This window comes from Stegostoma tigrinum, chromosome 10, assembly GCF_030684315.1.
Source record: "Stegostoma tigrinum isolate sSteTig4 chromosome 10, sSteTig4.hap1, whole genome shotgun sequence".
In the NCBI taxonomy this organism is placed as follows: Eukaryota; Metazoa; Chordata; class Chondrichthyes; order Orectolobiformes; family Stegostomatidae; genus Stegostoma; species Stegostoma tigrinum.
In genome coordinates, this window is record NC_081363.1 from 49,564,592 (window position 1) to 49,582,361 (window position 17,770).

Below are 17,770 nucleotides of genomic sequence, written 5' to 3' on the forward strand. Positions count from 1 at the left end.
TTGAAGCAACATCCTTTTCAAGGACACCATGGAATTGACCCGGTATACCATACCATCACACACCTATCAACACACCCCTATAACACTCCAAAGGATGTTTGACTTACAGTATTTGTCCACAGTGGTGAATTGAGAAGCAACTGTGAATTGAATATCCATTTATCAAATAGAATCTCAAAAACTAAAAAGAAAGTAAGAATTCTAAAGTTCACCAATGAAAATGAAGAATTTGCACTTAGATAGCATCTTACCTGCCCTCTGGTCATTTCACTGTTCTCTACAGTTAGTTTATTTACTTTACATGTTATCACTAATAAAAGTCATCAATCTCCACACATTAACTCTGTTTCTTTTTACACAGATACTGCCTGACTTGATGAGTGTTTCCAGCATTTTCTGCCAAAATAATTTTAAACTTGAAAACTTAAGTTATCACATTGTCTGTTTAGGGTAATGGCATTTTGTGTACAGAAGTGTGCATCACACTTAGATTGTTTTTGGAAAAAAAAAATTACTGTAACAAGTTTTTCACTTTGTGCAAGAGTCCTCAATGCTAATTAGAGGTCTTTAAAGTTGCACTGAATTATGTATTGACTCTCAGTTTTATTCAATAAAGGTACTGTGAATGTATAATTTAAACTTAAACATCATGAAGTAAACCGTAATTCAAATGAAATAGCATTTGTTTGTTATTTCAGAATACTAGTAAAGAATCAAGTAATTTTCTAAGGAAGCACTTAAGTCACATACCTAACCAAAGACCAGCCACACCACAAAGGTATCCCCAAGGTAAAGCAGAAAATGAGGACCAGTATTCCACTTTCGTAAAGTACAGTATAACTGGTGCAGAGGATATGAAAATTAAATTGAAGAAGCCCAGTGTAGAAATGAAATACGCAGCTTCTCCAAAGTTTGCACTTCCAAGAAACATTTTAAATAAAACCTGGAAGAAATACAAGAAAATCAATATGAAGATATCTATATGATAAATTTCCTAGACATGACTGAATATGGTTTATTTAGTGATAAAAATAAATCGTAATCTAACCATTTAATCAAGCAAGTTCTTAAATACAGTTATAATATTGTATTTATCATGTAAGCACACAGTTTTTGCTCCCTACATCCAAGTCATTGCTGGAAATTGTAAAAAGTTGAGCTCCAAGCACAGACACCTGCAGGAGTACATTCTGCCAATTAGGCAAAGATACATTTATGTATTTTGTTTGTCTTTTGCCAGGCAGCCAGCCTTCTATCCGTGCTAGTATGTTATACTCTACACAATAAGATTTTTCTTCTGCAATAATGTTTCATTTCAAATACCTTCTGGCAATTACATTGAAGGCTCACTTTTATACCCAGCATATCGCACTGCTTCAAAAGAACTCCAATAAATTGGTTCAACATGATTTCCCCTTGACAAAACCATGCTGACTCTTCCAGATTACACTTAGTTTTTATAAGAGCATGGCTATTACTTCTTCAATGATTAATTCTAACAGTTCCCCTCGACAGATGTCAAAGTAACTGTTTTATGTTTCCTGTTTTCTGCCTTCCTTCCTTCTTGAATATGTGCTATTTTCCAATCTGATGGAACCTTTTCTGTATCATCTACTACCTCTGCAGTCACCTTTTCTTTTTAAGACTCTATAATGAAGTCCATCTCCAATCAGAAACTTGTCAGCATGCAGCTCCACCAGTTTGCTTTGTACCATTTCCCTTGTGATTATGGTTTCACTAAGTTCCTCTCTCCTTTCTCTCTCTTGATTTACAGCTAATACTGGATCATCTGTTGTATTCTCCAAACCGAAGACAGAAGAAAAATATGTTTTCATTTCATCTGGCTTTTTCTAATTATGCGCTATTAATTCATAATTCTCACTCTTTATAGGACTAACACTCGATTTACTTATCATTTCCTTGTCAATTACCTTGCTATCCCCCATTTTTATACTTCTAGCTAGCTTCCTCTTAATTTTAATTTGTGTATTCTGATGAACCTTTCTGTCACTCTGCCACTTATCTTTATGCAATTATATGCTTTTCCCTTAAGTTTGACACTTTCCTAAACTTCTTCAGTTAACCACAAATGGTAGGTCTGCTCTTTAAAATGTTTCTTTGTAATGTTAGCATATTTATATTGAATATTCTGAAATAACTCCTTAAATGTCTGTCACTCATTGCTATTCATCTACAGCCTGGCATGCCAGTTTACTTCAGCTTGCTAAGATTTCATGCCCTCATAAGTGCCCTTACTTGAGTATAAAAATACTAGTCTAATAACGAATCTTTGCCCTTTCAAACTGGATGTAAAATTCAATCATATTGTAATTGCTTTATTTTAGGGGTACCCTGGCACTGAGGTCATTAATTCATCCTGTCACATTGCATAATTCCAAATCTGGTATAAACTGCTTTCTGATTCGTTCAAAATGCGCTGCTCTAAGAATTTATCTGCAACGTATTGTATGAGCTCCTCATCCAGGTCACTGTTGTCAATCTAATTTTGCTATTTTATATGTAAATTAATATCAGCTATGATTATTGTTGTTCCTTTGTCACAGTTAACCAATATTTCCTATTGCATGTTTTGTTCTACAATATGGTGACTATTAAGGGGATCTGCAGACCACTCGCACAGTATTTTCCTTACCATACTATTCCTCATCACCATCCAAATCAATTCTAAATGCTGATGTCCTAAACCAAGCTCATCTGTAACTATTGCAGAATGACATCCTTGATTAATAGTGCTTCACTTTCACCTTTATGCAGCGTCCTATTCACGAGTATCAGATACCCTTCTTTCTCCAGGACCCAACCTTTATCATCCTGCAATCATATCTCCGTAACAGTGATCAGATCATATTTACTTACTTCAACGTGTGTTATCAGTTTGGTTACTTTGCTATGAATGCTATTTGCATTCAGATACAGAGTACTTAAATATTTTTCTCCTTTTTTTGTAACATCCTGTCTTGTTTGTTAGTTTAGTTCTAGATTTTTCTTTTCTCCCTATCCCTCCCTGCCATTTTCCAACCCTCATTTCCCCAATTATAGTTATCTTCACTTGTCATTACACTTTGATATGCCACATCTTTCCACGTTTGTTCTCTTTTCCCTACTATTTAGATGAAAACGCTCTCCACTTCCCCAGTCATGTGGTTCTCAAGAACACTACTTCCAACATGGTTCAAGTGTAAAATGCTTTAGGAATAGAGTCCCCATTTTCTTGCACTGGTTTTGGTGACCCACGACCTGCAACTGATTTCTCCCACACCAGACTTTGAGCCACATATTCACCTTTCTCAATTTATATAGTCTACACCAATTTACACATGGCTCAGGTAATAATCCAGACATCATAACCTTTGAGGTTCTGTTTTTTAATGTAATGCCTATCTCCTCAGATTCTCAGTGCAGAACCACTCTCCTAGTTTTAACTATGGCCATGATACCTACATAGACCACGACAACTTGCTCTTCACCCCTCCACTGGAAATTCTTCTAGATCCAGAGTAGATATTGAGAACTCTGGCACTGGGCTGGCAAAACAGTTGTCTGGTCTCTCATTTTTTGTTGCAAATGTAGATCCTCATCATTATTGTATCCCCCTATTACCACTAAATTCCCTGTTGCTCCCTCCATGAACGTTTCCTGTGCTGTGGTTAGTTAGGTCACCCACTCTCATCCTAAGAGGCTGTGAGAACCTCAAACCTAATGGACAATTGCAGAGGTGGACACTCCTGCATTCCTGACATTTGGGTCACCTCACTCACAGTCACATCATCCTGTCCCTGATCACATCTGAAGACCCTATCCCTCAGGTCAGGTGCTGCTATTCAAACAAGAAATACAGTAGTGAAGACATCCATTTGCCCTAATGACTGCATTGGCATGCCTTCTACCTACAGAAGCCTGAGCACTACAAATTAATGTCACCTACTTAACTAAAAAGCCTCATGTGGTTTGCATGACAGACATCCGGCTGTGAAGCCGGCTGTCCACTCCATTGCTGGGCTCCTGACACACTTGGACAGAGGAAGACTAATTGTCTTAAGAATTATCTTAATTAATGACCCACAAGTGCACAGAGGTAGCAATGTATCTCTGAGCCAGCTCAACATGAACTAATCAAGTTTTTCTTGCTTCCTCACCTCTGGCCACCAACACCACTGGTACAGGGCTGAGAAATTCAGCCCTTTGTTATTGAGTCATAGAGTCATAAAGCATGGAAACAGATCCTTCAGTTAAACCAGTCCACGCTGGCCATGATCCTGAACAAAATTAGTCCCACCTGCCTGCATTTGGCCCATACCCCTTCAAACCTTTCCAATTCATTAACTTATCCAAATGCCTTTTAAACGTTGTAACTGTATCTGCATCCACCGCTTTCTCTGGCAGTTCATTCCACTCACGAGCCACACTCTATATAGAAAAGTTGCCCCTCATGCCCTTTGTAAATCTTTCTCCTCTCACCTTAAAAATATGCCCCCTAATTTTTGAACTCCTCCACTCTATTGAAAAGATCCTTGTCATTCACCTTATCTATACCCCTTATGATTTTATAATCCTCCATAAGATCACCCCCCAACTCCTACACTCCAGTGAAAAAAGTCCCAGCCTTTTCAGTCTGTTTCTATATCTCAAAACATCTATTCCCAGCAACATCCTGGTAAATCTTTTCTGAACCCTCTCCAATTTAATAATATCCTTCCTACATCAGGCTGAACAGAATGGCACACAGTACTCCAGAAGAGGCCTCACACTCTCCCCTGGAAAGCAATGATCTTTTGGTTGATCTCAAACAGCTACCAGGCTCCACTCCGATTCTTTTCCTTGTCGATTTGGTTTATCATCTACCAAAGCAAGCAGTTGAGCACACTGCAGGAACTTGGCAGCTGGATCAGTTTCAGGTGTTCTCACAAACTGTAACTTTTCCTACCAATAATATTTTTAATATCAATGCAAACAAATATGGTATAACAGAAAAATGGTCCCAAAAGAAATGGATTAATAACCACATGTGGTGTTGAATTCAAGCAATTACAATCTCATGAGAGATTTATTAGCAGATGAAATTCTGAAAAGCTGCTGACACTAACTGCAAAATTAGGCAGACTGTGAAAATTCCCTTTCAGCTCAAGACTGAATAATTGGCTTAAATCTAAGATCCCATGGTGTTCCTGGTGAACTGTGGCTTTTAATGGACCAACATTACATTCCTCAAGCACATAAGTGTCCAGGCTTATATAAAGCTACAAATTTACAACACAGGGACATTAACCCAGTAGTGTATCATGCTTCAAGCTATCAGGGTGAAAAGGGAAAATTAGATCCTTGTAGCCTTGATCACATGCAATGATATAGTGATAATGTCACAAGAATGTCTCTTAAAGATGTACTGTGTCTCTTAAAAGTATAATAATATATTGTGTAACATAATGTAACAGTCTCTAGATGGAATGGCAACCGTGGATCATTCCTGCTCTGCCTTAATCCAATATAGTCAGGAAAGCAAGAGGTCTCCATTGTTGGACCTTCCTGCCAGATTATACAGACCCCTTTTCCACCATTATACCATGGCCAGGGGAGCATTAATTTTCACTAATTGTACAATTAAGTAGATTTTTTAAATCTGTAAAACATATTCTTGTTCATTTCTTAAAATGGGTATGAAAAAAACATATTTACTGTGCAGGATTATCACTTTTAATGACATTTTTTGACAGAACATCTATGTAGACAGTTTTCAAAGCAAACTCAATTAAGTAGTCAATGAATGTTAAATTGGAACTGACATTGCCATTAGCACTGGCACACCATCTGATTGAATTCCATTGTGCTTTCAATTTCAAGTTTCAGATGTATCGCTGAAAGTCTTGGACAATATTGGTTCTGAAGTTTCAAATAGGTTTCTGAATGAACAGTAGTTTCAAAAATAAGTAGGGAGCTTTAGATTTTAATGGAAAATAAAGCAATTACAGGATGCAGCTGGTAAAACTTGGCTTGGAAAAAAGTGCATGACAAAACTAATCTGAGTGCCACATTCACATTAACCTGGCAATAAATATCAGAAACAAGAACCAAAGCCTAGAACTATAAATGTAATTAACCTTTCAGAGTTACAAGTTGCAAGATTACCTTGTATAATGCTGACGTGGAGGCAGATCCAACAACCAGTGCTACTCCAATGATTGAATCACCGTGGAAACCATCGGCATATGCCATCATCACAATCCCAGTAATTGCCATGATGGCAGCAACTATCTGTTGTTCAGGGAAAAGCGAGGGCAAAAGAATTGAAAATGGTTTAGACAGGCTTTAACAATTCCTGCTAGTTTAATGTGAACAAGTTCACTTTAAATAACAACCACAAAGAACTTTCATCCCAGTTTTTCCAAATGTTCATACAATCCCCATGCAGATGCCAGTTTCAGCTCATGATGTGAATTAACATCACACATGAATGAATCTTACTAATTAGGAAAGCCTATTTCAATTTACAGCTTTAATTTTAATATTTTAAACTTTTGACTGAAAATACGTATTTTAAGATTGCACTGCTGCCTATTTTAAGATTCCAACCTCAGGAATGTGCCAGGTGGTAGTAGGAGGGCACAGTGGCTCAGTGGTTAGCACTGTTGTCTCACAGCACCAGGGACCCTAGTTTGATTCCAGCCTGAAGTGACAATCTGTGTTGAGCTTGCACATTCTCCCTGTGTCTGGTTTTCTCCAGGTGCTCTGGTTTCTTCCCACAGTCCAAAGATGTGCAAATTAGGTATGTTGGACATGCTAAATTGCCCATAGTGTGTCAGGATGTGCAGGCTAGGTGGATTATCCATAGGAAGTGTAGGGATATAGGGAAGAGAAGGGTTTAGATGGAATGTTCAGAGAATCATAGAATCCTTCCGGTGTGGAAACAAGCCATTCAGCCCCAAAGTCCACACCATCCCTCCAAACAGTATCCCACCCACACCCATTCTCCTACCCCTGCATTTTCAATATCTAACCCACCTAACCTAAACATTCCTGGGTACTATGGGCAATTTAGCATGGCCAATCCACCTACCCTTCAAAAGGGGCAGCACTTTGGCTCAATGGTTAGCACTGCTGCCGGGTTCGATTCCACCCTCGGGCAACTGTCTGTGTGGAGTTTGCATATCCTCCCTGTGTCTGCATGGTTTTGCTCCAGTTTCCTCCCATGGTTATGCAGTCGAGGTGGATTGGCCGTGCTAAATTACCTGTAGTATTCAGGGATGTGTAGATTAGGTACGTTATTGGGGGATGGCCTGGCAGGATGCTCTGAGTGTTGGTGTGGACTTGTTGGGCCGAAGGGCCTGTTTCCACACTGCGGGGATTCTATGGAAAATATCTTTGGGCTGTGGAGGAAACCCACGCAGACATGGGAAGAATGTACAAATTCAGTGTGGTCTTGAAAAGTCTGCTTCCAAACCATAGAAATTTTATGATTTCAATCAGAAATGGGAGAGTGATAGCGAGTTTTGAGAGGATTTGTAGCTCAGGTTGACTGGATGTGAGTTTGCTCGCTGAGCGGGAAGGTTAGTTTTCAGACGTTTCATCACCTTTTTTTTATTTGAAAAAATATACTTTATTCATAGAATGTACAAAAAATAAAAACATTTATACACCTACCCAGTCATGCAAGCCACTCCGGGTTACCCGGGGGTACATACACCAACTAAAGGAAAAAAAAACAAAACAAAACAGAGAAAAAAAAAGCAAAGAAACTGCCCCGGCAGTCGTCACCCCGCACAGTCCCAGTTGGCCCCCTGACCAGTTGGGGAAGGCGCCAGCTGGGCCCAGTTACCAGATAGGATTCTTTTCCCTTTTCTGGACGAGGGGGCTCATACGGTGGTCTTTCCCCACCGCGCCTTGGCGGCGGCTGCCCCAAGCTTTAGCGCGTCCCTCAGCACGTAGCCCTGGACCTTGGAGTGCGCCAGTCTGCAACACTCGGTCGGGGTCAGTTCTTTCAGCTGGCAGACCAGCAAGTTGCGGGCAGACCAAAGAGCGTCTTTCACCGCATTGATGGTCCTCCAGGCGCAGTTGATGTTGGTCTCGGTGTGCGTCCCCGGAAACAGCCCGTAGAGCACGGAGTTCCGCGTCACGGAGCTGCTCGGGACGAACCTCGACAAATACCACTGCATCCCCCTCCAGACCTCCTGCGCATAGGCACACTCCAGAAGGAGGTGATCAACAGTCTCGTCCCCCCCGCAGCCACCTCGAGGGCAGCGTGCGGTGGCGCAGAGATTCCGGGCATGCATAAAGGATCTCACTGGCAGAGCCCCTCTCACCGCCAGCCAAGCAATGTCCTTGTGCTTGTTTGAAAGTTCTGGCGATGAGGCATTCTGCCAAACGACTTTGGCAGTCTGCGTGGGGAACCACACGACGGGATCCACCCTCTCCTTTTCCCGAAGTGTCCCGAGGATACTACGTGCTGACCACTGCCTGACGGCCTTGTGGTCAAAGGTGTTTCCTTTCAAAAATTTCTCCACGAAGGACAGGTGGTACGGAACGGTCCAACTACTCGGAGCGTTCCGCGGCAACGAGGCCAGGCCCATCCTTCGCAACACCGGGGACAGGTAGAACCTCAGTAAGTAGTGACACTTGGTGTTTGCGTACTGAGGATCTACGCACAGCTTGATGCAGCCACACACAAAGGTAGCCGTCAGGGCGAGGGTGGCGTTCGGTACGCCCTTTCCCCCATTTCCCAGGTCTTTGTACATGGTATCTCTGCGGACCCGGTCCATCCTCGACCCCCAAATGAAGTGAAAGATGGCCCGGGTGACCGCAGCGGCGCAGGTCCAGGGAATAGGCCAGGCCTGCACCACATACAACAGTACCGAAAGCCTCTCGCACCTGACAACCAGGTTCTTACCCGCGATGGAGAGGGACCGGAGCGTCCACCTGCCCAGCTTCTGCTTAAATTTGGCGATACGCTCCTCCCAAGTCTTAGTGCATGCCCCAGCTCCACCAAACCAAACACCCAGCACCTTCAGGTAGTCTGTCCTGACGGTGAAGGGGATGAAGGAGCGGTCGTCCCAGTTCCCGAAGAACATGACCTCGCTCTTACCCCTATTGACTTTGGCACCCGAGGCCAGTTCAAACTGGCCGCAGATGTCCAACAGCCTACTCACCGACCGACGATTGGTGCAGAAGACGGCGACATCATCCATGTACAGGGAGGTCTTGACCTGAAGGCCTCCGCTGCCTGGGATAGTCACGCCCTTCAGGCTCACGTCCTTCCTGATGGAGGCGGCGAAGGGCTCCACACAGCACACGAACAAGGCAGGAGAGAGCGGGCAGCCCTGCCTGACTCCAGATCTAACAGGAAAACTGTCTGATTCCCACCCGTTGATCGAGACTGCGCTAACGATGTTGGCGTAGAGCAGCCGGATCCAATTGCGGATGCCCTCCCCGAACCCCAATTTGGAGAGGACGTCCCTCATGTAAGCATGAGAGACCCTGTCGAAGGCCTTCTCCTAGTCCAGGCTGACGAGGCAGGTGTCCACCCGCCTGTCCTGTACGTAGGCGATCGTATCCCTGATGAGCGCGAGGCTCTCAGCGATCTTCCTGCCCGGCACAGCACAGGTTTGGTCAGGGTGAATCACTGACTCTAGGACAGACCTGACCCGGTTGGCAATGACCTTGGCCAGGATTTTGTAGTCCACATTCAAAAGTGAAATGGGACGCCAATTCTTAATTTCTTCCCTCTCCCCCTTCCTCTTGTAAATGAGGGTGATGATGCCCTTCCTCATGGACTTGCACATTTCCCCTGCCCGAAGCGCACTATCGTACACCTCCAGCAGGTCCTGGCCGACCAGGCCCCACAGAGCAGAATACAGCTCGACCGGTAAGCCATCACTTCCGGGAGTCCTATTCCTTTGCAAGGACTTGAGGGCTCTGGCCAGCTCGTCCAGGGATATCGGCTGGTCCAGCCACTCCCTCGTGCCGTCATCTAAGACCTCCGTGATAGACGACAGGAACGACTCGGCGGCCGTGCTGTCCGTGGGCTTCGTGTCGTACAGTCCGGCATAGAAGGATCTGCTGATCCTCAAAATGTCAGGCCGAGACGACGTCACCGAGCCGACGTCCTCCTTCAGCCGGCTAAGCACAGAGCTCTCTTTGTGCACCTTCTGAATGAAGAAACGCGAGCACGTCTCGTCCTGCTCCACGGAGCGGACCCTGGACCGGAAGATTATCCTGGAGGCCTCCGCGGCGAAGAGCGAGGCTTGCTGGCCCCTCACCTCGCGGAGGTCCTCCGTGACATCGACCCCCATCAACTGCAGAAGGAGCAGGTTCTGCACCCTTTTCTGGAGTCGCGACAGCTTTCCCCGCCTCTCTCTTGCCTTCTGAACACCATTGAGGACAAAGAACCTCTTGATGTTCTCCTTCACCGTCTCCCACCAGTCGCCTGGAGACTCAAAGAGGGGTTTCACGGTTCTCCAACCGGCGTACTCCCTCTTAAGCTCCTCGACGTTCTCTGGGGTCAACAGAGTTGTGTTGAGCTTCCACGTCCCCTTGCCGGCCGGCTGGTCGTCCTGTAAGTGACAGTCGGCCAACAGGAGGCAGTGGTCAGAGAAGAACACCGGCTCGACACCGGTGGACCTGACCGAGAACGTCCGTGACACAAACAGGAAGTCTATCCTTGAGCGGATAGACCCGTCTGGCCGCGACCAGGTGTACCTCCGCTGCGCTCCGTCTGCAGGGGTGCTGAAGACGTCGAGCAGCTTGGCGTCCTTCACCGTGCCCATCAGGAATCTGGACGTGACGTCCAGTTGAATCCCCCCACCCGCTGTCCCCACGCCGGATCTTCCATCTGCATCAATGATGCAGTTGAAGTCTCCGCCTAGGATGACCGGCCTGGACGTAGCCAGCAGGGGTGGAAGCCGCTGCAGGACGGCCAACCGCTCACTCCGTACCACTGGGGCGTACACGTTGATCAGCCTCAGGGGAGCATTACTGTAGGTGACGTCAGCCACTAGGAGGCGCCCCCCCACCACCTCCTGAACTTGAGAGATGGTGAAGTTGCGCCCCCGCAGCAGAATAGCCAGGCCCGAGGAGCGACAGTCGTTACCCCCCGACCAGATCGAAGGCCCACAGGTCCAGGCGCCGGACCATTTCCCGTACCTGCCGAGGTGCGGTATCCCGTACTCCTGCAGAAACAGTAGGTCCGCCTTGATGGTGGTCAGGTAGGCCAACGTGGACACACATCTCGCGGTTGACTTGACGCTGCGCACATTAATGCTCGCAATTCGTACCCCCATTGTGGGCAGTGACCGCAGTACCCTCCCCAAGTCCAAGGTCCAGCCCCTGCATCTGTCCCTTCATGCCCATTGCCCGGGCTAACTGCTGGGCGCTCTCTGGGCTCAGGAAACCATCCGTGCTGCCTTCCGGGTGGCATCCCCCCGTCAGGGGTGCGGAGGCAGGAGGGTCCGGCTCCGGATCAGGCTGGGGACGTGCTGTTTCCTCCTTCCCGCCTGGAAGTTCCGGGGGGCCCTCCAGTGCTCCAGCGGCACTTGACTGGGTGTCGGAGTGAGCCTCAGGACGCCTCCCGTCACCTGGAAGTGGGGCGCTGCTTTCCTTCCCCCTCGAGACCTTTAACTTCTGCTTCAGGTGGGCCCTCTCCGAATCCTCCTCGTCAGAGGAGCTCTTATAGCCCCCCTGTAGCTGCCTCTTCCCGCCTGATTGTTGCGGTTCCTGGGCCCGTCGACGCACCTTCCTCCTCGCTTTCCGGACTGTTGTCCACTCCCCTGGGTCGCCTGTTGCCGCCTCCATTGGCTCCGGGTTGTCGGGGGGGATCGGAGCCTGCAGGGGTGCTTTGCTGGCCTCGGGCCCATCCTGCAGGGCTGGGCCCTCCTGCACGGCCTGGCCCTCCTGCACATTAGTGGGGTACTTGCTGGGCCCTGGTGCCTTCCTCTCCTCCGGGGGGGGCTGGCCCCGCATTTCCCCTGCCGGCGACCTGGGCGTAGGTGGTACCCCGCCGCGGGCATGCCCTATAGAAGTGGCCCGCTTCCCCGCAAAGGTTGCAGCTTCTCTCTCGTGGGCAATCCTTTGCAAGGTGTCCCTCCTCCCTGCAGTTCCTGCAGATGGTGGCTTTGCAGTCGGCCGCCATGTGACCTGACCTACCACAGGCATGGCAGACTTTAGGTTGCCCTGCATAGGTCAAGTAGCCCCTGCTCCCGCCGATCGCGAAGCTGGACGGTGGGTGTGCGACATTCCCGCCTGCGCCCATCCTCAGCGTCACCTTGACCTGCTTCTTACTCGTCCAGATGCCAAAGGGGTCCACGATGTCAGTTAGGCCCCCTTCCACCTTCACATACCTTCCGAGGAAGGTCAGGACATCAACTGCTGGCACATGCGGGTTGTACATGTGTACAGTCACCATACGGCTCCTCTGCGCTGGCATCACAAACAGCGGGACAGCGGTCAATACAGAGAGGGGTCCCTCACCTCCTTTCTCCTTGAAAACCTCCAGGAAGCGCTCGCAAAGCTTGGCACTCCGGAAGGTCACATCGTAAAAACCTCCTCCGGGGAAATCCTGCAGGCAGTAAATGTCCGCAGCAGCAAACCCACAACAGTCCAACAGGACCCTCTTCATGAAGAAGGTGCGGTCCACAGGTGCACCTTCATCCACCTTCTTTACAGAAACACGGATGGTGTTCCGGACCCCCTGACCTGGGGCACGAGCACTTGCCGCAGCCATCGTTGCAGGTTGGCTGCTCCCCTGAACCAGCGTTAGGCCGAAGCCAGCATTAAGATCCACTGGTCGCAAGGGTGCACAGCCAACCCGACGTCTTCCTTTCACCTCCAACACAGCGCTCTCGTCCTCTCGGTCCACAAGAGAGTGGGTCTTTATTGTGTTCGAGATGTAAGCTGGTTCACTGAGCTGTCAGGTTTGTTCCCAGATGTTTTGTCACCATTCTAGGTAACATCATCAGTGAGCCTCCGACGAAGCGCTGGTGTTATGTCCCGCTTTCTATTTATCTGTTTAGGTTTCCTCGGGTTGGTGATGTCATTTCCTGTTCTTTTTCTCAGGGGATGGTAGATTGGCTCCAAATCAATGTGTTAATGTCCAAAATCAATGTCCAAATCACCAACCCGAGGAAACCTAAACAGATAAATAGAAAGCGGGACATAACACCAGCGCTTCGTCGGAGGCTCACTGATGATGTTACCTAGAATGGTGACGAAACGTCTGAATACTAACCTTCCAGCTCAGCGAGCAAACTCACATCCATTGGAGAGTGAGGTAAATTATTCCAAAGTTAAACATTCAATCTTTTGTAGACATTTAGTAGTATTTGAGTGGAGAATTACTTTTTTGTGTCCTTATTATGAATATTGATCTTAACACTTTGTTAATAAAATGTTTTTATATTTGTAACTCCAGGCTATCTTCAACTTTACAAAATTACTTTAAAAATATTTTACACAAACAGCTCTAGTTTAAAATATTTCCCAGGCTTGAAGCTACTGGACTCTACCATATCCTCCTCTTTGTTCTGTGTTGGTTTCCTCCCAAAACTATGTTGAGAGAAATTGATCTTGTTGACTCCTGTTCATTTCAATATTCTAGCAGTATACAAAGTTCCACATAAATACTTTGTTTGTTTATTTTCTTCTACATAAAGTCACATTGCATTATTGGAAAACAACACTTGATTAAAATGCAAGTTTATGAAAAATAGCATCCACACTTCTGCTTAGACCGTATGGCTATCTTTAGTAGTCTGCTACAGTTGTGCTGCACAAAATACCATTATAAAAAATCTGTAGCTGGTTAGCTATCCATTATTTTCAACTTAACAGGTGCAACCTCCCTAGAAACTTTGACTGATGGCTGTGCCACCTACCTGGCTGAGTGTTCTCCAGTTCACAGCATTGATGTGCTTACTTCTTTCATTATCTATACCACCAATGATAACACATGGGGAGCATTAACAAAAAGCACCACGGTGATATTTAGAAAAAGTGCAAGGACATCAAAGGATAAAGCCGTAGAATTATAATAAATATTGATGTTTATCGTCTTTATTTTTTAAAACATTCAATAATACAACCTTGGTGAAAATAGAAAAACATTGATAGTTATGAAGCACACATGTGGTATCACAAAGTGAAAATAATGAGAATCATTTGAATAAGAAACAGCATTATTTAATTCCTGAGATAGATTCACCATGGTGTATTCATATGATATGGCTAAATTGTGCAGAATATAGCATACTGTGCAATTATTCTGGTGTATACTAATAAGACCCTTCAGATTTATCACCCTGAGGAAGCCCTCCTTTAAGAAAAGTGAAGATTCTATTCCTGAGCTTATCATGTAATGAGGCTTTTTTTTTCTCTTGGCCAGGAGTTAAATCATGCTCCTGGCTGGTTCATATTGTTATGCCTCACTGGTGTATAAATCAAGCCCTGCTATTGTTACAGTCATCAGAAAAGCTAAATATTTGAAAAGTACACAGATTTCCCTAATTTACCAGCCTGTTAGACGCAGATTAACAGAAAGCAAAGACCATGTGTGTATATTTAACAATGACTAATATTTCTTAAAGTAAATAGACTCTAGCTACAGGTAAACAACTTTGAACCATTGGCATATAACTATACTAGTTACTCACTCACTCACTCACACACACACACACACAATTGTCAAAACCATGGGTAGTATGACAGGTGGAATGTCTGGGAGCAGAGTTGCTGAGATGATTCTCATGATTCTTGTGCTGCTCAGTATGCTTCTTCTTGGTCTTCCTTCTCCGGAGGCTTTTGCTGGTTTACAGGAATTGGTTTACACTTATAAAGGATCTTTAACTTATTCATCAAAAGTCACATCTTACACCTACTGCTGAAGGAAAAATCAACTGATTTCCTTCAAGCTTAAAGTAGCTTTTAGTGCAGAAAACAGAACAAGATCCTGAGCTGGTTGAGATCTGAAGACTTCTCACTATCCCATGCATAGTCCCAAGACTTTCAGTCACTTGAGAACCAACCATACAGCTGCCTGTGGGCAGAAGATCCCTGTAATTGACAAGTGGACCAGTCCACAAACCTACCAACTTGCTGTCACCATCCAATGTTTCACTCACTCACAACCCTTCAGCTCTAGCTTGTCTACAAACCATACCTCAACCATCATTGTATTGCAAAGAGTGTCCACAATGAACACGAGGCCACCCACCTCAAAACAAATTGCAATACCCCTGCAATCCACAGCCCTTCAGAACGCAACCAAAATCACAGACAAAATAACAAGATGCGGTCCTAATAGTATTCTTCGCCACTCTGAAGCAATCTGCACTCCATAATTTCTCTTCAGTACAAAGCATCAAGACAGAATCTTTGGTACTTATCAGGATCCTTAACAGAAAAATGCAAGTAAAATGTATCAAACTCTTTCCAGTGTCTCCTCAGAACATTTCTCAGCACACATTAAGGGAGTAAATTGACAGATGCTATCAACCCTGAGCAACAGAGAAGAGCCATTCATAATAGCCATGGACTTTGAAACAATGAAATTGATTCACAGTCAATATTTAACCAATGTCACTTGCCAGTTATTGCTTCTTGGCAAAGACTAAACTGACAGAAACATGCTGCCAATAAATGTTTTTTCTATCAATTCGCCTGTTGATTAGCTATTCTTAATTAGCTGCCATTACAATGCTAGGTTCACCCATACAGCAAGAATGCAGGTCAGATAGATTCTCTCTTGGAGAAGACATTAAGGAGATGATTTTCTAAGCCTATGATGCCACAAGAGACATATATTGAAAATATTGTGCAGCGATATGTTGCTGGCAGCAAGGTTCCCAGAAGTAGCAATAACATAGGAAAAAGTAAAAAGCTATAATCCCAGCGAACTGCTCTCTCATCAGAGAGAGAGAGAGAGACAACTTGGTGGTGCTTCAATCTGAAGGTCACCATGCCTTAAACAAAAGGAAAGGTTGAGAAGGAAAATCCTTCATTGTCACCTCAGCTGGTGTGGGAATTGAACCCACACTGTTGGTGATACTGTCTATTGTCAATCAACTAACTGAGCCAATGGTTTCAAGCATTAACATAAAAAAGCCCATTGAACTATTTTTTAATCCTAAGAAGCCACCGATTCCATGGATGCTGGATATTACCTGTGTCCTCCTGTGAATTTTCTTTCCACATCTGTACAAACATAGGGAACATGCAGAACTGTCTAAATCCCCACAAGCATTTCTTAATGCAAATTCATACTCACAAGATTCAGGTTAGTACATGCTTCTTTCTATGAAGAACAACCTTGTCCCATGATTTCTTCCTACAGTATTTTGGCAACCACTATTGTGAAGCAAACAAGACTTCATTTTCAAACAAGTCATACACTTGAATTGGTATTTATTTATATCTAAGCTACAAAGGTATAAAAGTATACCCCTTAGCAGGATTTTTATGGGCTGAGTGAAAATTTAGAAAATATATTTCTTTTTTACGCATTTCTTTTTCATAGCAATTTTGGTGCCATTAGATCTGCCTGTCTTTTGGAAAAAATTGTGTTTTTTTTAATTAATATGGATATAGCATGTCGCTGACAACGTAGTAAGTGATTAAGAAAATGCTGAACATTCATAAAATAATGATGAAAATCCATAAAGGGAAATAGTGTACCATATGTCTGAATAATTTCCCAACTCAGACTCAGCATATGAATCTAGTCAACAGCCGGAATGATTTGTGTAATGTAGATGTTTATCAAACCATGAAAAATCACCAACAAAGTACTCCAATTATTAGTACTAACATGTAAACAAAATAGTGAGACAATTTTAAGCTTTATTCATCCAATAATAACGGGATGAATTGACTACTTAAATGATGAACTACCCAGGAACCTATCAAGTGCCATTTTAAAAGAGAGCTGAGGCAGGTGCCCTCTAACTGAAGTTGAATTCAGGGTCCTATGATATAATTAGAGTCCCAGAGGTTTGTCTAACAATGCTTGTGCCAGTGAGGTACATGGGCAGAGGCAGTCAATGCTGTTGGATGGCCATGGCGCAGGCAGACTGCTTTACAATGTGCTAGACTTTTCATGGGCCTGTGACCAAGGTTATTCCATTTAAGGACCCTTTTCCTCATTGTTACTGCAGACTACTCCGTGACAGGCCTAGTCATGTTTCCTGCCTATTCTGAGTGTGGTTATAGCCATTTTCTTTCATTACTCACTTCTGGACTGTACTACGATAATGACAGCAATGCGAACTAATTTTCCAGAGGCTTCCAGTTTTAGCTCAATTGTGTTAGTGAGCCTCCAGATGTCTACATCCCCATCCTAGCAGCCCATCCTGTCAACCCCATAGGATTCACACTTCTCCATGTCCCCATCTGATTCATCTATACCTGTAACTGCCTATCTTTCCTACCCTGACCTTGGTACATTCGATGATCATGCTGGGTATTGTCATCCACATCCCCCCTTCTGTGGCACCAGGGCGATACTGAAACTAAATAACTCTCCTCCCTCATTACACTCTTTCCATCCATGCTTTACTGTCTCATCCACCTTGAAATCCTGCTGTCCTTCCTTCACAATTGCACTGAGCCCTTTCCCAGAGCCTGCAGCCCTTAGCCCTGAAGTGCTGAGGCTTAGTGACATAAGGTCACATTTACTCCCCCTAACTCCAACCCCTTAATTTCCCTGGACTGACCTGACGGACTTATCACAGCCCAACCCTTCAACTGATATTCTCAGTCAGAACCCTGACTGGTG

The 17,770-nt window shown here is 44.8% G+C and overlaps 1 protein-coding gene across 5 annotated transcripts in view; it reads right to left on the reverse strand.

Moving 5' to 3' along the window:
• Window positions 1–17,770, reverse strand: part of slc35f4 (solute carrier family 35 member F4) — a 174,346-nt gene that overhangs the window by 11,744 nt on the left and 144,832 nt on the right. For all 5 annotated transcript variants that reach the window (XM_048538129.1, XM_048538131.1, XM_059649442.1 and 2 more), the window contains 2 exons: window positions 6,145–6,270; window positions 751–943 (listed from right to left, as the gene is read on the reverse strand). In XM_048538129.1, the coding sequence (XP_048394086.1) occupies window positions 751–943; window positions 6,145–6,270 (319 nt within the window). The remainder of the gene's footprint in view (window positions 1–750; window positions 944–6,144; window positions 6,271–17,770) is intronic.